The sequence below is a fragment of the Rhincodon typus genome, chromosome 22 (assembly GCF_021869965.1).
Source record: "Rhincodon typus isolate 14 chromosome 22, sRhiTyp1.1, whole genome shotgun sequence".
Classification (NCBI taxonomy): domain Eukaryota; kingdom Metazoa; phylum Chordata; class Chondrichthyes; order Orectolobiformes; family Rhincodontidae; genus Rhincodon; species Rhincodon typus.
In genome coordinates, this window is record NC_063353.1 from 3,942,224 (window position 1) to 3,969,084 (window position 26,861).

The 26,861-nt window shown below is 41.0% G+C and overlaps 1 protein-coding gene across 2 annotated transcripts in view; it reads right to left on the reverse strand.

The window, feature by feature from the left end:
- Positions 1 to 26,399, reverse strand: part of LOC109931155 (diphosphoinositol polyphosphate phosphohydrolase 2-like) — a 65,679-nt gene extending 39,280 nt beyond the window's left edge. The window contains exon 1 of one of the 2 annotated variants that reach the window (XM_048610344.1): positions 26,371 to 26,399. In XM_048610344.1, the coding sequence (XP_048466301.1) occupies positions 26,371 to 26,373 (3 nt within the window). In that variant the 5' untranslated portion in view covers positions 26,374 to 26,399. Of the gene's footprint in view, positions 1 to 13,711; positions 13,733 to 26,370 lie in introns of those variants that run through there. The other variant, XM_048610346.1, reaches the window with a different exon arrangement.
- Positions 26,400 to 26,861: the final 462 nt, after the last annotated feature.

Consider the following 26,861-nt stretch of genomic DNA (forward strand, 5'->3'; position numbering starts at 1 on the left):
GGACTGTGGAGAGGAAACTGGAGCACCAGGAGGAAACCCACACAGACACAGGGAGAATGTGCAAACTCCATGCAGACAGTCGCCCAAGGCTAGAATCGAACCCAGGTCCCTGGCGCTGTGAGGCAGCAGTGCTAACCACTGAGCCACCGTGCCACCCCTAGTTGCCAGAGACCCAGGTTTGATCCCACCCTCAGACGACTATGTGAAGTTTACATATTCTCCCTGTGCCTGCATGGGTTGCTACTGGGTGCTGCAGTTTCCTCCCAAAACAAAAACCAGGGCCAAACTGTTCTACAAAGTGCATTATGCAGAAGTAACATTCTAACAAGATAAATAGCAAAACCACGAAAAAAAGAGCGCAAATTCAGTTATCTCAGACAACTTCAACCCTTAGGCCTTTTAATATGCAAATAGCAGTTGGAAAATTCGCATTAGTTGAAGTACAAGTTTCAAAAAAAAAATCTTTCAAACCTGAATATTTGTCCTGTACCTGACCCAAATACCACAGCCATTTTGGGGTGCTGCAAAGAGGCAAGAAATCTTACGTAATTAGAAATCAAACCAAAAAAATTGAGGCTGTTTAGTTGGAGTTATTCACAATTCAGATTTCTTGTCGGTTTGGAATCCCGGGATAAAAAGGGCAGTCAGCCAATGTAACAATACAACTTTCTACTGCATGTCAAAAACAGTTGTATCCAAGGCAGTCTCATTCTTGTTGATAAGGCCACAAATGGCAAGAAAAATAAACTCTTCAGCAGACAAGCTATTACCAATCAATAATGTAATCAAAACATGTAAAAAAAAGTGCTTTATCTGACTAAGCCTCAAATAGGATAAGTTGCAAGTAGCCACTGTATTCCCTAAACTGATTCTTTCCCTATACCTTGGCACTTTCCCCTTTTTAAAAAACTCAAATACTTGCTTTACACTAAACATTTGCTCACTCACCATGCTCTTGAGCTTGGCCATGTTAAAACAGTACTAAATAAATGCAAGCAATTGGCTCTGCATCATTCTACTGTAACAAGCTGAATTTGAGTTTATGAACCACAAAGACTGAAATGAATTAGAAGTCACTGTTCGTTATGGCTCAATTGGTAGCACTCAAACTGCTGGAGAAAGCAGGTCTGGCAAAAGTTGGAAACAAACTGAACTAATGAGTCCGACATGACTTCTTCAGAACCAAGAATAATACAGGACTCAACTCAATGTCAACTGTTTCTCACATCAGATGTTGCCAGATCTGCTGGGTTTCTCTACTATGCCTTTGCTTTAGACTTCCAGCATGCAGAGTATTTGGTTTTATTATGGTAGCACTCCCACAATTGGTCAGAAAGTTCTGGAAAGTGTTAAACCATAACTTGAACACAAAAAGCAAATCTGAGCCTCCAATGATGGCACTAGAAGCAGCTCCCTTGTCAGAGCACTGAAACATCCACCTTCTTCCGACTGAGGATTCCCCAGCCCTGTTATTGACAGGGCCCCTTGCTAGATCAGACCCATCTCCCACACTTCAACCGCAAACACCCCCACCCCTTCGATGGAGTCCCCTATCCTCACGTACCATGGCACCAGCATCCACATCCAGGAGTATCATTAGCCACCATTTCTGCCACTTCCGAGATGCTGTCACCAGACACATTCCCCTCCCTCTCGTCACACTTTTGCAGGGACTGTTCCCTCTAGGACACCCTAGTCAATACTTCCTTCACTCCCAACTCCCAACACCCACCCCACAGTCTCACAGCACCCTCCCCTGCAACCAAACATACAACACTTGCTTCCTCCCGCTGTATCCAAGGGCCCAAACATACCTTCCAGGTGAAGCAGTGCTTTACCTGCACTTCCCACAACCTAGTCTACTGCATGCACTGTTCACAATGTGCTCACAGTATGGTCACATAAACAAAGCATAGGCTGGGTGATTGCTTCATAGGTGTTCTATGCTCTGTGCACGAAGATCCTGAGCTTGCAGTTGTCTGCTACTTCAACACCACCCTGTTCCCTGGCCAACATCTGTCTCAGGCTTGCTGCAGTGCTCCATTGAAAGTCAGTGCAAGTTGGAAGAACAGCACTTCACCTTTCCCTTTGACAACCCTGCTGTCTTTTGGAGTCTACAAATTGATTTCTACAACTTTAGGGCATGAGCTTGATCAAATCGAGCTCTCCCATGTCCGTACCCCTACATCCACACATTAGGCCTCGTTATTGCAGTCTGCTATTCCACACAACCTACTGTTAGCCACTAAGTGCCCATTAATAGTACTTCATCCTCCTAGCTGGATTGTTATCCACTCGTCTATGGAACTGCAGTTCACTCTTTAGGCTCCACCCCCCACCTATCATTTACTCCTTAGCCCCTATCTTCTGCATATAAACCAACATCTTCCCAGCTGCCATCAGTTCTGATGAAGTGTCACTTGACCCGAAATATTAACTAATTTATCGCCACTGATGCTGCCAGACCCGTTGGATTTCTCCAGCCATTTCTGTTTTTGTTCCTGGAAGTGCTATCTTTGAATGGTACATTGAATGGGAATCCCAAAGCACTTGGGCACACGTTAAGATCTAATGGCACTATTTCCAGGCACAGGGGAAGCGCTGGCCAATATTTAATCACTCAGTTAACAACCAGAGACTGTGGTGATTATCAAGTTATTGGTTGTCAGGTGACTTGTGACAGCAGGTCGTTGGAAAGACAAAAATCACAATATAAAGAGACAAAAGCATTTTCTCCTTCCAGTTTTACAATTTTGCTTCAATTAATGTATTCTAAAGCTTAATTTTTACATTAGTATGCTAAAATTAGTCATTTAATTAAAAAATCAACTATTTGTTTGAATTGTATAGAACAGTACAGGGCCTTCAGCCCACGACGTTGTGCCGACCTACTATTATCCTACTAAGACCTGCATATCCTATATTTTAACTATCCTCCATGTTCCTATGGAAGAGTCACTTGAAAGTCCCTAACATATCTGACTCCACTACCACTGCCAGCAGCGAATTCCACATGCCCACCACTGCATGAAGAACCTATCTCTGACATCTCCCCTATACTTTCCTCCAATCACCTTAAAATTATGTCCCCTTGTAAAAGTCATTTCTGCCCTGGGAAAAACTCTGGCTATCCACTATGCCTCTCATCATCTCGAACACCTCTATCAAGTCACCTCCCATGCTTCTTCACTCCATTGAGAAAAGCCCTAGCTCTCTCAACCTTTCCTCACAAGACCTGCCCTTCAGTCTAGACAGCATCCTGGTAAATAGGCTGGGGCTGTTTTCCCTGGTGTGTTGGTCACCCATCAGCCTCTTAGAGGTTTATAAAATGACTGGCAAGGTCCTTTTTTCCCTGGGGTGGGGAAGTCCAAAACTAGAGGTCATAAGTTTAAGGTGGGAGGGGTGGTTGATTTTTTAAAAAGGGCCTTTAAAGGGGTACCGTTTTTCACAGGGTGACGCATGTATGGAATGAGCTGCTAGAAGGAATGGTTGGAGACTGGTACAATTACAACATTTAAAAGGCATCTGGATGGGTACACGAATAGGAAGGGTTTAAGAGGGAATTGGGCCAAATGCAGGCAAATGGGACTAGATTAATGTAGGATATCTGGTCGGCATGAATGAGTTGGACCAAAGGGACTGTTTCCATGCTGTACAGCTGACTGTATATAGTGATGGTGCTTTAACAATTGTGTTGGGTGGAAAATTAAAGAATGTTAACCAGTGGCAGTGAAAGAATGACTATATACAGTCAAATGTGAAGTGATGCTCCCTGTATTATTAAAAGGGTTGGTATTTATCTTCATGAGATAAGAGTGGTGCTTCACAGCCTTTTTGAAGTAAAGTCATTGTGTAGTAAGTGTCAATGGTAGTGAGAGGTATTTCTTCAATTTTTAATGGGTACCCAGGCCAAGTCAACCTGCTCTCTGCATTGAGTTCCGTACAGAAATTAGATAGAGATTTTAACCAATTATTAATTGTACAAGTTTTGAAGCTTATTAGATCAATCCACGGATTTTGAATTTAGCTTTATGTTGGAAGAGAAGTTTCCATTTCAGCAAATACCTAAATTGTCATATTTAGTGTGCCTATGAATTTATTTAAGGTTTGACACGAAGGTTGGTGGAATTGTGGACAGCGTGAAGGGCTGTTGTAGGTTGCAACGGGACATTGACAGGATGCAGAGCTAGGCAAAGTGGCAGATGGAACTCAACCCAGAAAAGTGTGAAGTGATTCATTTTGGAAGGTCGAATTTGAATACAGAATACAGGGTTAATGGCAGGATTCTTGACAATGTGGAGGAACAGAGGGATCTGGGGTTCATGTCCATAGATCCCTCAAAGTTTCTACCCAAGTTGATAGGGTTGTAAAGAAGGCGTATGGTGTGTTGGCTTTCATTAGCAGGGGAACTGAGTTTAACAGCCACAAGGTTATGCTGCAGCTCTACAAAACCCTGGTTAGACCACACTTGGAATATTGTTTAGTTTTGGTCCCCTCACTGTAGGGAGGATATGGAAGCTTTAGAGATGCCTTTTAAAATGTTGTAATTGTACCAGTCTCCAACCATTCCTTCTAGCAGCTCATTCCATACATGCACCACCCTGTGAAAAACGGTACCCCTTTAAAGGCCCTTTTTAAAAAAATCAACCACCCCTCCCACCTTAAACTTATGACCTCTAGTTTTGGACTTCCCCACCCCAGGGAAAAAAGGACCTTGCCAGTCATTTTATAAACCTTTAAGAGGCTGATGGGTGACCAACACACCAGGGAAAACAGCCCCAGCCTATTCAGCCTCAACAACTGCCCGCCACCCCCTCACCAAACCCTGGCAACATCCTTACAAATCTTTTCTGAACCCTCAAGTTTAACATCGTTCATACCGGAATTGAACATAGTACAAGCTCTGACCCAATTTGCATTACCAAAATGCAACACCTCACACTTATCTAAATTAATGTCCATCTACCGCTCCTTGGCCCATCTGATCAAGTTCCCAATGCACTCAGTTAACCTTCACTATCCACTACAACCAATTTTGTTATCACCTGCAAACTTAGTCGTCACACCTCTTATATTCACATCCAGGTCATTTTATATTAAAAAAAAAGAGAGACAAAGCAGTGGACCGAGCACTGATCCTTGCAACACACCACTGGTCACAGACCTCCAGTTTGAAAACAATCCACCACCACCATCCCATCTCCTACCTTCAAGCCAATTTTGTCTCCAAATGGCTCTCCCCCTAGATTCCGTATAATCTAGCTTACTAACCAGTCTATCATGCAGAACCTTAAACACCTTGAAGTCTATATAGACAGCATCTCAGTCACTTCCACAAAAAACCCTCAAAATCATGTTAGTGAAACACTATTGCTCATGCACAAAACCATGTCTACTATCCTTATTAGTCCTTGACTTTCCAAACACATGTAAGCCCTGTCCCTCAGAAACCCCTCCAACAAATTTACCTACCACTGATGTCAGGCTCACCGGTCTGCAGGTCCCTGGCTTTTCCTTACAGCCTCTTAAATAATGGCACCACTTTAGCCACTCTCCAGTCTTCCAGAACCCTGCAATTACTTTCCTAGCTTCCCACAAAGTTCTGGGATACACTTGATCAGGTCATGGGTATTTGTCCATCTATATTTGTACATCTGTATAAAGATGTAGCTTTCCCCTACATCTAAAAAAGGACTATACTTCCTCTGGACTTTCATTTTTGAAGGTCTCCCAATTCACTTCTGCAAATTCTGCCTCATACGGCCAAACTTAGCCTTAGTCCAATTTAAAACTGGCTCAGTAAAACAGCTGCTCAGTTGGAGAATGACAGGTGATGCTCAATAAATGGCCAATAGTCAAACAAAAAAAACCCATGAAAGCAGTAAGCACTGGCATCAGCTGTAGAACAGGTCAAGAATAGGTACCCGGATTGTAATTCACAGCAGGAAACATTTTAGTTATTCCACAGGCTATGAAACACACTTTTGGGTGCCAGGTTCTGCAGATGCATGCTTACAAGCAAACACACAAAACTAATGACCTCACTGGTCCATTTTTAATGAATGCAATAAGGACCATTTCTTATTGTATGCCAAAAGTAAATACCATTGGAGCTATAAATGCTCTAAGATGACTTGCTCTACTGCTCACCTCAGAGTCCACTGAATTAAATCCAAAAGTAAGTAGATAATTAAAAATTAAAATCAATCACAATGTTCTAAAAACTAATTCATCTTCCCTTCAGATGTGGATGGACTTCACTTACTGGCCACACCCACTGTATACCTTTTCATGCTACTGCTGGGCTCCTTACTTTGGTAAAAGGTCAAAGTAAAACTGGAATATGGGTATTGGGACAAACTCTGCTGGTTTGAGTCATACCTGGCACTTAAGACAGTTCTGTTGTTTGGAGATCAGTCATCTCAACTCCATAACATCTCTGCAGGAGTTCCTCAAGCTCCAAACATACTAAAACAGTCCATGTTCAAAAATCTAACAAGATCTGGACAATATTAAGGCTTCAGCTGACAAGTGGCAAGTAACATCCATTTCACAAATGCCAGCCAATGACAATTTCCAACAGATAGACCAAATCTAATCGCTGTCCCTCAACATTCAATGGTATGAATCCCTCACTAAAATCAATATCCTTGGAGTGATGATTGACCAGAAACTCCAAAGGACTCATCACAGAAAGTGGCTACAAAGAGCAGGTCAGAGGCTGGGAATACTGTGGCAAGCAACTCACCTCCTGACTTCCCAAAGCCTGCCTACCATCTACAACACACAAAATCAGGACTGTGATGGAATGCTCCCCACTTGCCTAGTTACGTGCAGTTCCAACAACACAAGCAGCTGGACAGCATTCAGGACAAAGCAACCCACTTGATTGGCACCACATCCACAATACTGAAGTCGTGGTATGTACTGCACAAATTCAGGAATATCCTTAGACAACACCTTCCAAACCCATGAACGTTTCCATCCAGAAGGAAAGGGCAGCAGATACACGGGAACACTACCATCTGAAAGTGCTCCTCCAAGCCACTGACTATCCGGACTTGGAAATATATCACTGTTCCTTCACTGACAGTGGGTCAAACTCCTGGAATTCCTTCCGAGGGCATTGTGGAATCTACCAAATGATTGCAGCAGTTCAAGAAGGCAACTCACCACTAGCTTAAGGGTAACTAGGAGACAGACAATAACATTTTTTTCCCCTTCACAGATGCTGCGAGACCTGCTGAGCTTCTCCAACTTTTTTTGACAGACAAAAAAAAATGCTGGCTGAACCAGTGATGTTCACACCCCAAGAATGAATAAAAGATGATCGGCTAGCACTTCAGTGGCAAGCAATATTTATGCCACAAGTACAAACATGAACTTTGTTCTTTGGGTCAAACACATTAGACGAAAAGCTCAGTTATCTAAACCAATTAAACTTATTTTGTCCACATTCTCTTATAAAATCAACACCACTAACAAAGTGAGACAGGTAGGTCTCAAGACTCCAAATTGGAAAACTGAGTTAATCACCTCAACTTCAGTGCATTGAGCAGTTTAACATTTGTAACCGAGGTTACAAACAAACTCAGTTCTTCATATCAAAAAGTTTATCATATCCATCATGGTTTTAATGGCAAAGTATAATCTTAAGTGTACAGTGGAGTTTTGACTAGTAGTATAGATCAGTCAAAAAATTGGTTATTTGGTGTTGTTTAAAAAGTTGCAGACCACGTCTTACATTATGAACCAAAATAAGCTAAATAAAGGGCATTCAAATTTCCAAATTACAAGATATAACAAGCACTTAGAATTACACCATAAATAAGAATGATGGCAGTATAGCTCAGTAAAAAGTCACTGAATCCACTTTAGGCAGTTAAAACCACAGGGTACAGAATACACAAGTGTGTTGTGGGAAGTGAAATCATCCATAGCTCCTGATCAAATATCCTATTTTGAGGATATTTTAAAAAAAGAGAAAAAAATTAGAATAAAATTTTAAACCCACAATTTGAACCTAGAACAAGAAATATTTCTTAAAAAACCAAGTTAAAAATCATTTAAAAAATTGAAGTTATCATTTACTCTACTGGAAGACCAGAATTGGATATATAGTTTAATAAGTTACCCACATTCCAGTATTTTAAAATCAGATTAGATTGCGTAACATGACAAGTTATCTTTGAAACAACAACATCCAGTTACCCAAAAAGAAATCATAGCTTATCTAGGGATAGTAGGAACTGCAGATGCTGGAGAATCCGAGACAACAAGGTGCAGGGCTGGATGAACACAGCAGGCCAAGCAGCATCATAGGAGCAGATCATAGCTAGGCCTCGCTCAAGCTTGGGGATAGACAGCTGCCTCTTAAGAGTGCAACCCACCTTTTATCTGTTTGGAAATTTGGCACCAGCTACTGCCAGCAGTCTTCTAGCAAAGGCAGCCATTCTTAAAGGTAATCGCATGTCAATAAACTCTCAAGCACACACAAAGCCATTAAGTTCTATGGCATTCTAACTTGCATTGGTCTCAAGTTTAGGTCACAGTGCTGGCAGTACATTTAAAAAGGCATCTAGATGGGCACTGAATAGGAAGGGTTGAGGGGGATGTGGCCCAAATGCTGGCAAATGGGACTAGATTAATTCAGGATATATGGTCAGCATGGACAAGTTGGACTGAAGGGTCTGTTTCTGTGTGGCACATCTGACTAGGATTGTTGACAAGATAATTTCCTGACAGTCCATACTGGTGTAACTGGATTTCCTAGGTTTCCCACTCTACTTGTCATTTAAATGACAAACCATCTTATGATGCCAAACACTAATAAAATCACTCAACCTCAAAAAATTAGGCAACCTTAAAAAAATGGTGTCATTAGCAATCAAAAAGACTACTGCATTTAGCAGGCTTGTGCAGATATGCGCCCCAGACTATGAAGGGTGTTAACCCACACAAATAATCATGCAACAAAAACATGCAAGTTTACATTTCCCACTTCATTTGTTGTTATAGACATTTGATATTTGCAATGTCTTCCAGCCATAATACTCCAAGAAACTGGACGCTCTAGAACCCTAGGGGCTTTATGACTTGAAGAAAATTGGTTGGAAACATCAAACTTGTATTGAAACACCTCTAACTGGACTATGGGGTAGGGAGAAAAGTTGATTTCTATTGCATTTTTCTGGATTTAAAAAAATACTGAATGCTTTCCCCTTAAACAGCATTGAGCCTTAGAAGTCTACAGCACAGACACACAACAAAAAAGGCCAAGGATGGCTGTGCTATTCAAAAACAATACTATTTTAACACCATTTTTCAACACTTGGTCTGTATCCTCACATGCCTTGGCATCACAAATACCACCTATTATGAGGGTTTCTGCCTTTACCACCCTTACAGGCAGAATTCCAGACTGCCAGCACCCTCTGAGTGAAAGAAAAAAAAAAAGTGTCTCTCCTCTCAACCTTCTGCACCTTATGGGACGCGAGAGACGGATGCTTGAAATTTAATGTATACTGCTAATATTAAAGACTACAATAGTTTTCAGCCACAGACATGCTGTATAGAGAAGTTGAATTTTACTCAAATTTAAGTGGAAATATTCTGGAAGTTCTTTTGGAAAAACTGCTGCCATTCAAGCTTCAATTTGAAGATTTGATGATTACTGTCTACACAGTTAGTCAAGAATAAGACAAGCATCCAAATAGTACTAAATTGGGAAAGATCAGGGAAAAGCCATTACGGGATTTACAATTATCAAGTGAGATTTAATATGCCAACCTGGTCATTATATTGGCAGCCTCAAGAGAAATATAATTACACCATATACTGCACCACTATGTAAAATAGTATAACTATCCTCAAACTCATGCACACTGCAGTTATATAGATGGCAAATTAGTCACAGGGCTTTAAACAGCCTTGTGCAATCTTTCCAATCAGCAACTAGAAACACAATGTGAGGCCATTGATGTTTAAAACAGACAGATGAAAAGCAGGCCTGCTTAGCAGTTATGTTGTGCAGTGGAAGACTCAATCTGGACCATGTCCAAAGGAGTTTTGCATCAATACTGTCAAGTTCAAGCCAGCAACAGCATTACACTATCTTGATCTGGTACAAAGTCATCTCAGCTAAATACAGGAAACAAAGAACAAAGAACATTGTTCCAAAAAAAAAAGAAAAAAGGAAACATCAACTAGATAAGTCTGCACCTCATTTGCCATATCTAAAGACTTGTATTTTAGCATAATACAAACAGTACAGGGAAGCTGCTCTCCTGGATCTCAGTGCTTGCGAGGCATACGAAGAAACCACTATCCATAGTTTCTAATGACTGAATAGATTCAGGTCTAAAAAAATTCCAAAAGCACACAGTTTTGCATCAAGTACAGACAAGCAACAGTGATTTAGACTAAAGGGGTCATAACAAACATGGATTCTAACAGTTGCCTTCTGAAATTGTAAAGATTTTCTTTTAAGCGGAGACAGTAGCATTTTTTCTCAAGGGTCTAGGCTCAAAACGTCAGCCTTCCTGCTCCTCTGATGCTGCTTGTCCTGCTGTGTTCATCCAGCTCTACACCTTGTTAGCTCAATATTACTGGAATACCAAGACTTCAAGCATCAAGGGGTCAGGTCACAAGCTTGGCTTGTATTCAGATTACAGACAATTGGTTGGAATTGATCCTCTGGGTCCGAGTTCTGATAATACTCCAGTAAAATTATGTCAAGTGACGTCAACACATCTTTCAAAACTTCAGCCCTTTCAAGGGCCATCCTTTCATGGTAAAGGAGAGGATTTTTTATGCAGAGCACCCATTCCTCCACAGTGCTATTAACATTCCCAGGAATTTCTCTGCTATAACTGATAAAAATTAAGCTAAGCCATTCTTTTCTCCTATATGATCTCCAGGAGAAAGGGTCTCACGCCTAAGGCTTCTAGAACTCATGGTGCTAAGCTCAGGACCCAATATTCTGCAGAACTCTTGTTCTCACCTATTTTGAGACACATTCACCACTTCTATTAAAACCAAATTACCAGATCAAACGTTAAGTAAACAAACTTCAACCTGGGAGACAGCCCACAAAATACTAGATGAGTTAACACAAATTCAGCACATTGATAAATGAATGCACTTCAAAAAAATCTATTAAAACCAGTATTCCAGAACATTACATATAATTCACCTACTGTTACGCAATCCTAATCAGTTATAAAAACTCCAAGCTCAATGAGGAAACCAACAGAAGAAATTTTCAAAGTGGCAGGATCATTTGAGCATTCTTGATTACTGACCATAACAATACATCACATAATTCATCTTTCATAGCAAAACTAAAGCTGACTCTTCCCAATCACTATGATTTCCCAAATACTTACCTATTCTGACCAACATTTGGCAGTTCTCTCCAAAGATACCAAGTTACTAACATGACCCCATGGCTTACAAACCTCTTGTGTTAATACAAGGGTTATCTTCCATCATAATAATCCAATGCAACTTCAAGCATGTCCTTGCTATTATTTTTAAAACATTGAGCCAATTAATTCTCAGAACTCAATAGCATTTGAGTATCATTACAATTTCAGCATTTCATGCCAAGCCCTACAAGTATTCCTTCACAAATCTTCCTTTTATTACGGATACTTTCTCCTCTGTTAGAACAGCACTTTTCAAAAAAGACAGAGGGGGAGTTTCCTCAGGGTGGGTATGGTACAAACAATTTAGAAATTCAGGTCATTGTCAAGGGGCAGGTTCAAATTTTCTTGAGTAATGAATTTATAAAACTGGATTTGAAATAAAGCTCAATTCCACAGTCACAAACTAATCAAGTAACAAAAACCCATATTGTACCTTGGCAAACTCAGCCTACACCAGGAAAGGATGGCGAAGCATTGCTGGAGTCAGTGGTTCTTAAATGCCCTAGCAAACTATTCTTCCAAACCACTACACAAAAAAGTCACAATATGTATGTGCAGGTAAAACAGCAAAGTGTATTGCAGTGGTTCAAGGCAGTTCACCAATTTGCATGGGCAGATAGGCACGAGCAGCAGATGCCTGTGACACATCCTACAAATAACCAAGAACACCAGAGCTACAGTCATACAGCACAGAAAGAGGTCCTTTGGTCCCACTTGTCTACGCTGACCAGACATCCCAATCTGACCTAGTCCCATATCCCTCTTAAATCCTTCCATTCATACACCCGTCCAGATGCCTTTTACACATGCACACCCCAAGAGAAAGTTGGCCCTTCGGTTCTTTAAATCTTTCTCCCCTCACCTTATAAACTTTTGCTCTAGTTCTGGATGCCCCACCCTGGAGAAAGACCTTGGCCATTCACCCTATCCATGCCCCTCATGATTTTAAGTCTAAGGTAATCCTGTAGCCTCCTACGCTGGGGGGGGGGGGGCCAGGGGGGGGCGAGCCCCAGCCTATTCAGCTTCTCCTTCAGCTTAAACCCTCCAGTCCCAGCAACATCCTTGTAAATCTTTTCTGCATCCTCTCAGGTTTAACCTCATTCCTGTAGAGTACGACCAGAATTGTACAGTATTCCAAAAGTGACCTCACCAGTGTCCTGTACAGTTGCAACAGGGCATCCTAACTCCTATACTCAATGCACTTTGGCAAATAGGGTTAGCAATCACGTCCCCTTTTCTGTCCTCCTGATTTCTTGAGTATACTCCTACGGCCGTTATACTGCTCTAGGATTTCACTCAATCCCAGCTGTCCATACCCAATATATGCCTCCTATTTTTTGACCAGAGCCTCCATATCTCTAACCATCCAGCATTCCCTACACCTACCAGCCTTGCCCTTCAAAATAACAGGAACATACTGCCTCTGGACTCATTAATCTCATTCTTAAAAGCCTCCTACTTCCCAAGCGTCCAGTTGTCAGTTCCCTTTTCCTCAAGTACATAGAAATCTGTTAACATTACCAATTTAGAGTCTCCACTACCCAATCTTGGAATTTTCCTTGTCTCTATATAATCCATGTCTTCATCTTAAGCCCAGGTATCACATACAGGCCCTTACCATAATCAGCCCATCTATTAAATAGTGACTGGTTTGCAGATTTACTACAAATCTTTCTCACAATTTATTTCTCACTGCCTTATAACTGGCCTTTCACAAGTCAAAAACTTGCATTTGTGACCTTTTCACTACAGTAACAAATTCATGATTATGGCCACTTTTCCCTAAGATGCACTCAAACTACCAAGACACACACACACACCTCACTGGTCAAATACATCAACTGCTCTAGACTAAGTCTCTAAAGGCAGTCTTTACTTCTTCACTTGCCTTTTTCTTTCAATTGGCCTCCTGCTGTATATTGAAGATTTCTACAAATGAAAGTCTTAGTTCCTTTGGTCCTTGTGATTTCAATGGAAATCTTTTCCCTAATTTTAATACTCACTCATGATATCAGTAGGAATCCTGAAGATGCCTAAACTCAAACAACTTAATCTAGAACCTACATTCACTATTTCAAAAGACCTCCATCCTACTGTACAGGAACATTAGCCCAGAAATTCTGTTATTGAAACACATTGGGTCTAGCAGCGTATGTTGGGACAGAAACAGGAGTTAGAGTGCAAAAAAAAAGTCACATTGAGAATACAATGTTAATTCCTTTTTTTTTTTAAAAATAGATTAAAATAAGGACTGCCAAACCAGAGTTTCTCCAGAACTGTACCTTTAGATCTCCAGTATCCACAGTATTTTGTCATCATTGGTCAGTGGAACACTTCCCCTCTAAAGTAACGTAACACCCAGAGAGAGTTTTGCAGAGAGAAAAACAAAACCGCTTTCAATAATGGAGTATGTGGTACTTACAGAAACTAAAAAAGGAATTCATTGGACATAAAGACTTGCCAATGGATTTACATGACTGAAGTTAATTAGACAAATTTCCTTTTGATTAAGTTTTAAATAAAACTAGATTTGCAAAAGGTTTGAAGAATTTGTTAGCACAATATTACATTTGCTTATCTGTTTAACTTTGTTTAGTTAAAAGTTCATATTGGCAATCTTGGGAAAACAAGGACCGCTCCTTTTTGAGATAACAAGGTGTAGAGCTGGATGAACACAGCAGGCCAAGCAGCATCAGGAGCAGGAAGGCTGACGTTTTGGGCCTAGGACCCTGCTTCAGAAATTGGATATGTTTAATTTTGCATTGTTCACCATGAGAAAAATGGACAATCCAGCTCCATGAAGTCAGTCACTGCAACTCAAATTAGCAAGCAGAAGGGTTTACTTCAATGGATCAGCAGCATGACACACCAACAGTAAAGCCATCAGCAAACCCCTGACCAATGCATCCCTACTCAAGAACAAAACAAAGAAATTTAAAAAAACAGGAGAAATAATTGAGTAACTACAGGCCACTCACCTCACCAATTATGAAAGAATAAGGACTAAGTCATTCACATTCAGTTCACTTGCATATTATAACTAAAATGTGAAAATCTAATTTTTTTTTTAAAAAAAGGAATTAAAAAAATCAGGCTGAACTCACTTTTCAGAGGTTTTAATTTTTAAAATTCTTTACTGCAGAAGAAAACAGGACATGTTTATATTTCTTCCAGAATCATCTTTCTACATTACGGGACACTATCCTACAAGTTCATGACTTCAAGTTCACGATCTCATTAATCCTCATTTCATTTATCAGATAGTAGTTTGCTCTATACACACCACACCCTTGTGATGTAAATTACTTAACAGAAAGTGATGCAACTAAAAGTGTTTTCTACCTAAATCGAATGCACATGAGTCAGTGCTGGGAGACACTATGCAAGTAAAACACCACTACAGCAGGGATAACAAGGTGTAGAGCTGGATGAACACAGCAGGCCAAGCAGCATCAGAGCAGGAAGGCTGACGTTTCGGGCCTAGACCCTTCTTCCAAAACGTCAGCCTTCCTGCTCCTCTGATGTTGCTTGGCCTGCAGCATTCATCCAGCTCTACGCCTTACCTCAGATTCTCCAGTTCCTACTATCACCACTACAGCAGAATTCTCTCTCAAGTACGTCCATCTCCTGCATTCCAGATAAATAAGACTTTATCTAATACCCAGAACTGGATAAACAAAAACAAGAAAAAAATTGCCTCCAACATTTGCAAGACAAAAGAAAAGTCTCTGCTCCAAACTCCCTTCACTCACCATTACTCCATTCTTTTCCTTGGCAATTTTAAGATTGAATCAGACTGCTTGTAATCATTGACACATCAGCCATGGCTCAGTTGTCTCACCACTAAGGTATAAGATTTGAATCCTACTCCAAAACATCAATTCACAAAAAAAGGTGACAATCCAGTGCAGTATTGAGAGGGTGCTGCATTATCGTGTCTGCTTGCATCTCCTCACTAAGATGAGATCCCATCTACCTGCATGGGCAAACAAAGAACCCATGGTATTACTTTTTGAAACCAGGGATTTTTCTCCCTAATGTCCTGGCCAATACTTAGCCCTCAATGCACATCATCTGGATATCATTGTTCATTTGTGGCAAATTGCAGTGTACAAAAAGGCTATTGTTCCTACATTAGTTTGATGTGTGATCACTGCCATCACTTATAGGCACAAGCAAAACCCGTTTTGCTTTTCTCTAAGCAGCTCTGGGGTGGTGTACGGTGCTTAAAGAAGGGAAGTAGTCCTGCAAATTAGGTCAAACTTTTTAATAATACCTTAATCTTGCAATAATCAGTGACATCAATTTGGACTCCCATAACATCACCCTATTTCACCCCTGCTTCCACCCACCTACTGCTTAAATCCTCATGCTTTTATTACCACTAGAGACTTAACACACCTGGCTAACTTGACATTGTGAAGTTTCTACTGATGTACAGAAGCACAAGTGTTTGATACAGAAAAGGCCATGCAGCCCAAGATGCCTGCACAGCACATTCAACATCATGCCAAGTACCCACTTTCTCCCCCTGTACCCTTCCACATTTTGTCCAAATAAAAGATCCACTGCCCTCTTGAATGCCTCGATTTCCAGGCAGAGCATTCCATACTCTAACTGCTTGCTGAGTGAAAAAGAGCTTCACTCCTTGCGCTACTCTTGCTCTGATCACAAGTCAATTTAAAATCTGTCCTCCTGTTCCTTTTACAAGCAGGAAACGATTCTGCTCATGATTTAGAAGGCCTCATTTCTTCTCAGCTGTGATTCTCTCCAAGGAGAGGAGTCCAACTTCTTCAAATCTACCCTCTTAACTGGAGCTCCTTATCCCCGAAGCCATCTTGTAAATCACTTCTGCATTCTCTTCTATGTGCCACATCATAGGACTTGGGTGTAGACAACATTCCAGCTGAAATTTAACATATTCTGTATACAAGTTCAACATCACCTTGCTCTTGTACTCTGCCCATTCCTGGTAAAATGGAGGATACTATATGCTTTATTACCCCCAATACCTGATCTACCACTTTCAATTATCCATGCACATGCACTACAATGTCCCTCGGTTCCTGCATTCCCCTTAAAATTGCACCCCCGCTTACGTGGTTTTTCAGTGTTCTTTCTACCAGATGCATAACCTCAATTCTCTGCAGTGAATTTCATCTGGCACATAGCTACCCACTCCACCAAACTTGTTTATTTTCCTTCTGGAGTTCCACGCTGTCCACCCAAGTTTAAAATTCTTCCAAGTTTTGTCATCTGCAAACTTTAAAATTGTGCAAGGAACAAAAGATGTACATTAATATAAAATCAGGAATGGGCTACTAGCCCAATACCAACCCTTGGGGAACTGTTGCACAAGCATTTCTCCAGCCCAAAAAAAAAAAATACCCTCATGGACTACTGTTTTTCTTTCATTTGGCCAATTGTTATATCCCTGCTGCTACTGACCCCTTTATTCCACAACCTACAACTCCCTCATGTTTGTGAGCATTGTATCCAACACTGTGTACACCATGAGGCCTTCTTCAACAAACTCCAGTAAAAGTCATTCAGGCATGATTGCAGCATTAGAAATCCAAGCTGACTCTTTCTAATCAAGCCACTAATTCAAGTCCAAAATTGTTTCTAGAAGCTTCCTCACCACTGAAGTTAAACTGATTTGGTCTTTAAATTACTGGGTTTACCCATAACAATATCCATGAACAATGCTGTCATGTTGGCAATTTTCCAGTCTTCTGGCACTTGGTCACTCAAACCTCTTCCTCCCCAGTGTCCTCATTCACACGAAGGCCCTTTCACCCATCACCCAACTACTAGCATCTCTGTTTGATTAGTGTGGAACAAGTCACTCAGCTTTAAAACTCTCACTTGTTATTAAATCCCTTCAAGGCCTTGCTGCTCCTTGTTTTGAATCTCAGGGCTCAAAACACTCATTTGTTCCCATATAATTTGACCTCAATTCCTGAATTTTAAGTTACTCCACCATTAGTAGTTTAAACCATGTTGACTCCCAAATACGGTTTCTCTCGCCTTCCTCAAAGATGTTGCTCAAAAGTCAAATCTACTTCTGAGCCACACAAGCAGACATTAAAAAGTTATGAAAGAGGGGTCTTCCTTTGCTTTACAAACACCCTTTATAAGGAGATATAACATCAAAAACAAAACAAAGGGTGGAATAAAATGTTGTTAACATATAAAAAATACAGCCAAGCTCCCAAAATCAAAATGCTGACCTCCTGGATTTTAAAAACACAATTTCATTTTAGAGGCAGATTCAAGATTATAACTTTGGGGAATTGGCAAAGGATATTAAGTTAGTTGCCAAAAATGAAAACGCCTGCACGAATCACAAAACCTACCCAAATTTGCTTCACAGTGCAACAAATGTAGAATTCTACATTTGTAGAAACGTAGAAAGCTATGTGAAATTGTTGCTATCATTTGTCTACTTACCCACCTTGTAGCATCCCCAAAGTACTCTATTACTAACCTTCTTCCTTCATGTTTTTCACCTCTAGGAAGCTCTCAGAAGTCCCATTCATCAGTGGTCCCTCGCAGACAAGGACGACACCTTTGAGTAGAACAGAGTCCCTACTTGGCTGTACAGACCAATGTGGCTTCCGCAGGCTCTGTTACACTTGAGGCATGTGGTCGCGGGAAGGAGTGGGTGTGGAGGAGTGGCAGCACACTCCTTTCACATTTCCCCCCCAAAACAGTAAGCCTCGAGGTGCTCAACACCTTCCTGGATGCTCTTCCTCCACTTGTGTCTTGGGCCAGTGATTTCCAGGTGTTTGCGGGAATGCCGCACTTAGCCGGTGTGGCCTTTGTGGGTATCACTGAAGCACCTCTTGTCCCCCTGGGGCTCACCTGCTGTTTTGGAGCTGGCAGTAGAGCACCTGCTTGGGGAGTCTTGTGGACAACATGCCCAGAGCTTCATAGCCAGTTAACAGTGGTCAGTGTTGCCATGCTGAGGATGTTGGTCTGGTCCACGTCACTGTTAGGGAGTCTTTCTTGCCAGCAGATTCTCAGGATCTTGCACAAGTAATGCTGATGGTATTGCTCCAGTTCCTTGAGACGTCTACGGTAGATAGTTCACAGCCACATAGGGAGGTAGAAGCGCCACAGCTCTATAAACAAACAATGATGCTGGTGTCATGTTGTCCTTGAACACCCTTTCCCACAGGCAGTCAGAAGGCTGTGCTGGATCACTTCATGGCTTCAGCCACCATGATGTGAGGTATTGTAGGTGGCCTCCCCATAGCCGGCAATCAGGAGTTTGCTCCACAATCCCAAGCCAGTTTGGAAAAGGACCCATGCTCTCATACGCCCCCGTAAAAGATGCTCAATTGTCTTGACTACATCCTGAGATTGCACATATCCAAGTCCCATATTGGACGTCAGATACAGAACAGTGAATGTCTGTTTTCACACCAGAGTATTTTGATGTGAAATGATCAAGTAAATGCTAAATAGGGGTCTGGAGTGCAAAATTATTCATGCTTACTAGAAATTGAATTGCACTTAACTTACTTTAAGTATGACCAGCAGACACACTCTTGCCTTCACTAATCTGGACTGGCTACAAAAGGGAACTAACATTTAACACAAAGTGTTGCAATGACTAACAAAGCACTGCATTAATACATTCATCCAAAAGAATGCAGTGTGCATTTAAGATACAATCTTTTTTTTCTTATTCAGGGGTTGAGGATGTCATTGGCTAGGCCAGCATTTATTGTCCATCCCCAATCGCCCAGAGGGCAGCTAAGAGTCAACTACACGGCTGTGGGTCTGGAGTCACATATAGGCCAGACCAGGTGAGGATGGCAGTTTCTTTCCCTAAAGGACATTAGTGAACCAGATGGGTTTTTCCGACAATCAGCAATGGATTTATGGTCATAGTTTGACTTTTAATTCCAATTTTTATTGAATTCAAATCTGCCGTGATGGGATTTGAACACAGGTCCCTGGATTAACACTCCAGCGATAATACCACTGGGCCATTACCTCCCCTTAACTTGCTGAGATAGGTTGGTAGAAAGGTCTGAAGTCTTCTTGAGATTGGTGACAGACCAATTCTTCAGTATGCTTCTGTGAGGAACACAAGGACCAGCACAAATTGAGACTGCAGCCATCCAAGTCAGACCACACCCACATGCCAAATAAAAGCAAAAAATACTGCAAATGCTGGAAGTCTGAAAACAAAAAATGCTACAGAAACTCACTAGATCTGGTAACATCTGTGGAGAAAAAGAGCCTCAAATGTTTTGAATGGCTAAATATTATGAAATTGAATCGTTAAAAAAAGGGACAAAGTGACCTATAATTTTAACATTACTTATTAGTGTTGTCAATCTGGATTTAAAGCTTTATAAACATTATATTTTCACTCTTGTAGGAGGCAGCTGAAGCAGCAAGAGATTAAATTTAACCAAATACTGGTAGATTGTAAATCATACAAACAAAGTGCGCTGATGAAATGGTAGTACGCTTCCTTGTTTCATATACGGGATGGTACTACAAGAATGTTATTCACCAGGCAAAAAAGTGAACTACAAGTAAACCAAGTTCATCTGAAGCATTAAATCATTGAATGGTTACAGCACAAAAATGCAGCCATTTAGCTCACCATAGGATTACTTCCTATCAGGAAGTAATCCTATCTAGTGCCACTCTCCCCAGTCTTCCCCCTTGGAGCTCTGTACATTCCTCTTTCAATTCTCCCCAACATCTGAATCCACAGCCACCACAGAAGCAAAGAATTCCAAATCTCAACCACTTGATAGACGAAATGTGTTTTGCATGTTGTGTCGCTCATTTTGTCAATTATCTTAAATCTACAACCTCTGCTTCTCAGTCCATCCACCAATGGGAAGGGTTAGCAAACCCATGACAATTCTGAATACATCTATGCATCAAGTTTCTTCTCGACCTTACTTCTCAAGTGCCTCAACTGCCCAACTTTCCAACACAAGTTCCCAGAAACATTGCTAAATCATTTTCTGTACTTCAACATCTTTAAAACTTTAGTTTTAAAAAAAGGTGCCCCGAAATGGATGCAAAGCTCCAGATGAAGCAGGGATGCCACATTTTATATAATTTAGCATGGGTTGATTTGATTTATTGTCACTTGTATTGCAGTACAGTGAAAAGTATTGGTTTAGCATGCTTACCAGACAAATCACAAATACATCAGGCAATAGAACAAAACGTAGCTATAACATTATATTCAGCAGAGGAAGAACAATTCTAATACTCTGTTCCCAAGGCTAGAGGGTTTGAGTTACAGGGAGAAGATGGGACTTCTTTCACTGGAATGAAAGACATTGAGAGGTGATCTTACGAGAAGTTTAAGGTCATGAAGGGCACAGATAAAAGGTGAATGGCAACTGTCTTTTCCATAGGGTGGAGTATTTCAAAATTAGGGGGCATATTTTTAAAAAGGAGAGGGGAAAAAGATTTAAACCCTAGGGGCAACTTTTTCTAGTGTGGTTCTTATGTGGAATGAACTTCCAGAGGAAGTGGATACATTTACAACACTAAAAGATATTTAGATAAATACATGAATAAGAAATGTTCAAGAGATATGGGCCAAGCACAGACAGGTGGGACTAGTTTAGTTTGGGAAACTTGGTCTGCATGGATGAGTTAAGACCAAAGTCTATTTCTGTACTGTATGACTATCACTGACAGCAGGGTAGAAGCTGTTAAGGCAGGTAGAGACAGTTAGGCCATAAAAATCAACCATGACCTCATTCAATGGCAGAACAGGCTCAAGGGGCAAGTGGCCTACTCTTACATTCCTAAATCAAAGAAACCAAGTGCTGCACCATGCATGTTTAAAAAGGAGGTAGTTACCTCAAGACAAAAAAAAAAACTTATCCAAGTTAGCACATAAAAAACAAATAATCGATAAAGGCAGACATGCAGAAGACAAAACTAAGATTTTCTCAAGGCCATAACATACATCTAGGAGAGCTGGTTCAAAGAGCAACAACAGCCACCTCAATGGAAAGCAACATGTTAACAGGCCAGATTTTGCTGTTTGCTTCAGTTGTCTTTGCCTAAGATTTCCAAACTCTCGCATAGCACTTTGACCTTAGTGAGGCATCAAAACAGTGCAGCACCCCATTCAAAGCATCTGAGACTTATGCAAGTAAGCCAAGCCTTTAAAAATACTAGATCACAGATTTGGAAATAATTAATTCACAGACTGAACCTGGAAAGAAAAATGTTAAGAACAGGGCATTTAATATTTAAAACAAGTACAGAAAGCAAAGTTGAAAAATGAGAAAGAAACATCATACCAAGAGAAAGATGAAGTGGTTTAATTTAAAATCTTCAGTAATAAGCAAAAGAATTAGCTTCTACATTTGTTAAAACAGGGATTTTCCAGTGTCAGACTGTCTGGCAGCAAGACCAAGTGGATAAATCCAGCATCTGGTTGGAAGTTTAACTTCTTTTCACTAAGTGTACAGGAACATAATGTTGTTCAGAAATTTGAATGGGAAACCAAATAGTGCAAGATGCACAAACTATAACTTGATTTGAATTTGCACAAATGAAGTTGCTGTTTGATTTGCTCTTAAAGGCAAGTCCTGCTGATCTCTATTTTTAAGAACAAAATCTGGCGAGTTGTCTCTGGTGAACAGAGGGCAGAATGAAAGCTGAAAGAGAACAACTGCACTGCAGAAGCAGCAATACAGAGCATTTCACAACCCACTTGAGATTCCTTTCTCTAATCAGGGATATTATGCTATTCTCACCCTCCCCTCCCCTCCCCCCCACCATGATCACCAGCAGCCTCAGATTGCTAAGCAACAACTATTCACTAACGTTGGTCTGGTCAACATTGTACAGCTGAGTATGAACTACACAAAACAAGTATGGTTAACTATAAAACAGCCTCTTCACTTAAGCAGAGATAGTAGGAACTGCAGAATCTGAGTTAACAAGGTGTAGAGCTGGATGAACACAGCAGGCCAAGCAGCATCAGAGGAGCAGGAAGGCTGACGTTTCCAGATGAAGGGTCTAGGCCTGAAACGTCAGCCTTCCTGCTCGGCCAGCTGTGTTCATCCAGCTCTATGCCTTGGTATCTCTCTTCACTTAAGCAGACCAGAGTCCCATAGACGACTAAAATTTAATCCCTCAGTCTTCCTTCTTCTCAGTCAATTTACTGGAATGCAGCCCCTCCCCTTTCTTATGATTAATACATTTCCCACATGAACTTCCCTTGAGTAAAAATCATTTGGCCTCAAGTCACACTGTTTGATGCCATAATAAATTGACTAGCACCGCAACATATTTCCTACAATGAAGTAGGACACTTTGCTGGCTTTCACCTAAAACTTTTATATTTACATTCATAAGTGAAAATTTGCTGTATAAAAAACAACTTACCAAGGTAGTCAAAAACACCCGTTGCACCTCTCCTGGCTACTCAGCTCAGAATTATACAGCACGGAAACAGACCGTGTTCAACTAGTCCATACCAACCATAACCCCGAACTAAATTAGTCCCACTTGCCTACTCCTGGCCCATATGCCTACAAACCTTTCCTATTCACGTACTTATCCAAATGTCTTTTAAGTATTTTAATTGTACCTACATCCACCACTTCCTCAGAAAGTTCATTTCAAACGAACCAGACTCACGTGTAAAATATTTGCCCCTCATGGCTTTTTTTTTTTAAAAAAAGCTCTATCACCTTAATGTCCCCTTGCCTTGAAATCCCCAGTTATTATTAGTCCCATCCCTCCCTCCTCCCACTTGCTTTACCATCCCCTTTACTTGGTCTTAAACTGTGTGCAACGCCAGTGGAGATGGGTCTGGTCAGGGTCAGACCAGCCAAAGGTTATAATAGAATCAAATTTACACTCAACGGCACCAGCCTGTTTCCAGCGCATTGATTTGATGGGCACAGTGGAAGGAGCAGTCAGCCAGGGCACAGCTGCAAACAGATGAGATTCAAGCCTAAGCATCAGCCATCTGCTTTTTTACCCACTTTACTTAATTCATTGCTCAGCAAAAAGAAACCTCACTTTACTTCTAGCTGAAGACAGGAGGAGAACTTTCCAAGGTAGGAACACTTGCCTGATCCTCTCACCTCTCTACACCCTTCTTGAAGGCAGGAGGAAAGCCTCACCTTTGATACTGTGCTCAGCTAAGGATAGACCTAAAAACTAAGTTGTTGACTGACCTACAAATGCAACCCAATCTTTCAACACAGCGAGAGGATTTGGTGACAATCCAAGTCACCATGTGTTACACCTCGGATTTAATTGTAAATTTGAGTTCAAATTAATTTGAACTTACGCACATACTTAGCCCAGACAGAGTGCGAGGCAAAACCAGAAATTGCTGGACAAGCTCAGGTCTGGCACACCTGGAGAGAAATCAGGTAACATATCAGGTTGAGTGACCCTTCCTCAGACCTGACAGCCAGATGCTGGAAGGACGACACCTACAAGACACTGAAGTTGGTATAAAATACTACAGATGTAGTTTAGTGGTTACTATTAATAAAGCTCTTCACTCTGCAACTTTCTAAACATACATGGGACTAGGTTCCAAAATTATGGTACTCTATTCATGACAACCTTCATACCAACAATTATAAATCTACTCTGAAAAATAACAGTAAACTTATTCTGTCATTGGAACTTCTTCATTGTATTGTTGACTTTACTGAGTTTGTACAGCTGGTGGGACAAGTACTGTATTCTGGGGGAGCATTTCTCTCCATGTCCTCTGACAAAGTCTGAGCCAATTGCATGAGCTTGGCCAGAAGGCAGCAAAAACAGCTAGAAAATGGCAGCAACTGGGCCCCCCAACCCCACCCACCTGCACTTCACTATGTCCACCTAACCTATCAGAATGAAGCTGGGTAAATGGCTTCCCAGAATGACAAACTCCAAAAAAAAAAGCAAAGAACAAAAGAAAATATAACTAACTTGAACTTAGATCTGTTCTCACTAAAACAATGAAAGTCAAATGAATTGCCAGTTGAAATAATGGGGAAAAGGAACAAGGGATTATTATTTTTCAAGCTGTTTTACTTGAATCAGATTACAGTATTAATCCATGTTTTTATAGTTCCTTAATTACTACTTCAAAATTACAGCATACAAACCAAAAAGCAATTCCTCCAGGGAAACAAGACATTTTCCTGGGCGAGTCAGTAATCTAAAGGTTGGTGCTCTTTCTGATCAAAGTCTAAAGAACAAGTTCCAAAACCTTACCTAATATGTTGCTACAGAGTACGTGGTTTGCAAAGCCCTGTAATCCTCTGTGAATTTTGTTATCACCTGGTTAACTTGGTATCAAGGTTAGCTGACAGGAAGGTATTTTCAATAAACACAATAGACTTTGTACTCCTTAGAACACCCACATGAAATTATACACTGCGAGGTCTGTTACCATTTACAACATCAATGACTCTTTCCAATGGTTCTTCTTTGACACCATTTGAATAGTGAGCAAGACTTTGCAAGTATTACTATCCAACAGTAGAAAAGGCAGTTTCAAGGACATATAGACATTAACAAGTTAAGAAACTGTAACAAAACTTGGGAGATCCACCAGGTGTAAAAGTGATTCTGTGCCACCCCATGCATTATATCTGTTCATGTCATTTACTTGACAATCAGAATGCACCTTTGAAGAAATCACATGTATCTGGTAGTTTTGAAGTTGATGCACTTGCTTTAAACATTAAAATCCAAAGCAACCTGGCTTCCAAGTTGTCACCCTGGGAGCCAGGTCCTCCACCCTAAAATAAATGAGCCAGTGTGAAATAATACTTGCACTATACCAATGCTATAGCCTGTACACCAACATATGACAAATCTACAATCATTGAAATGTGGACAAATCAGGCACCGACTAGCACTATCTATCCAGTTATCAGCTATAACAATCAAAATGGATACTTAAGGGGTGGCTTCACTAAACAGCAACACAAATCATGCACCCAATAACAAGTTTATACAAAGTATTCAATGCCAATAACTTAGCTGTCTTACCAATGGCATTTTTTCAACTACACTTAAGTTACAAGTTATTGGCACTGGTAAAGCAGTTAGGTACATAGCAAAGCGTGAAGCTGGAGAAACACAGCAGGCCAGGCAGCATCACCTTTGCAGTTCTTTCTAAGCACGAAACAAAACTTCCACAGTAAAGAAAGGTTGGCATAGATACATATCACAACCTGTCACATTTTGCCCCCAAGATTGATGCCAACAGATGAAATCTATGAGGGGGGCACTGAAGTCACTCAGCTTCTGAATTCCAATTCAGTCAACTTAAAGGCTTGGTACCTACTGAGACTGGAATGCTGGATCATGATTTAATGACAAGTACCACTGCCAATATCTGCAGGGAGATCTATCAGACCTCGGCATCTTGAACACATGACGTGCTGGTGCTGGACTGGGGCAGACAAGGTAACCTGGTGTCGGACTGGGGCAGAAAAGGTAACCTGGTGTCGTGTGATTTTTGATCTTGAATACAAGAGACACATAATCGGCAAGTAAAGTCTCCTCTTGCAACACCTGCAAATCATTTAATTCATTGGATAGTGGCCGCAAAATGAAGACAGATTTTCCCTTATTGGAATGACTCGACTTTACGCTTTAAGTGGCGCAGTTGACAGACTGAACTTCCCTAGCCTAACGTTAAACATGAGCTTCCCACAATGAAGCATTACTTCCGCGAATACTTCCTGGTAAACCTACATGAAGAATGGCCACTTAACAGCTGTAGAAACGGTACATATCAGATACTACAGTCCGAAGTTTACATAGAGAAAGGAGGCATTGAAAGCAGAACATCATTCTGACACTTTTTTTAAAAAGACCCTTAGCAGAAGTCGGATTAAAATAAAATTAACTGGAGAACTCAATCCTCGATCTACAGACGTGCTTCACGTGAATAACTGACCATTCTGAGGATGCTTGCCACCAAAACGACAACAGACTTCAAACAACATTGCGAGAAAATCCTTAAGATGCAATGACTCACTGACAGGGAAAACAGGGCTGTCAAAACAGGACAAGGAAAGGGAGGTATTAAAGAAAGTACCATTGGGATTTTAGGCAGTTGGGTTGCTCCAGACTGAAGGGCAAGTCGTATGTGGCAACGTGGTGAGAGAAAAAAAAGAGAGAGAGAAAGAAAAAGAAATAGATGAGAGAAAGCAGGCCACTGGAGAATGGTTTTGGTTTAGTGCCTTGCATTAAAGACTTCTTTTTAAAAAGAAGGCAAGTAGCTGGACACGAGGCCGAATGGGAAGGGAGTGAAAAGGAGAATCCAAGGAGAGGCAGAACCACCGATCTGCTAAGAAGGACCGGGAGAGGGAGGGGGTGCGGAAAAGAGGGGATCCGGAGAAGCATGGGCGGACAGGCCGGAGTCAACAAGGCGGAGATTTACCCCCC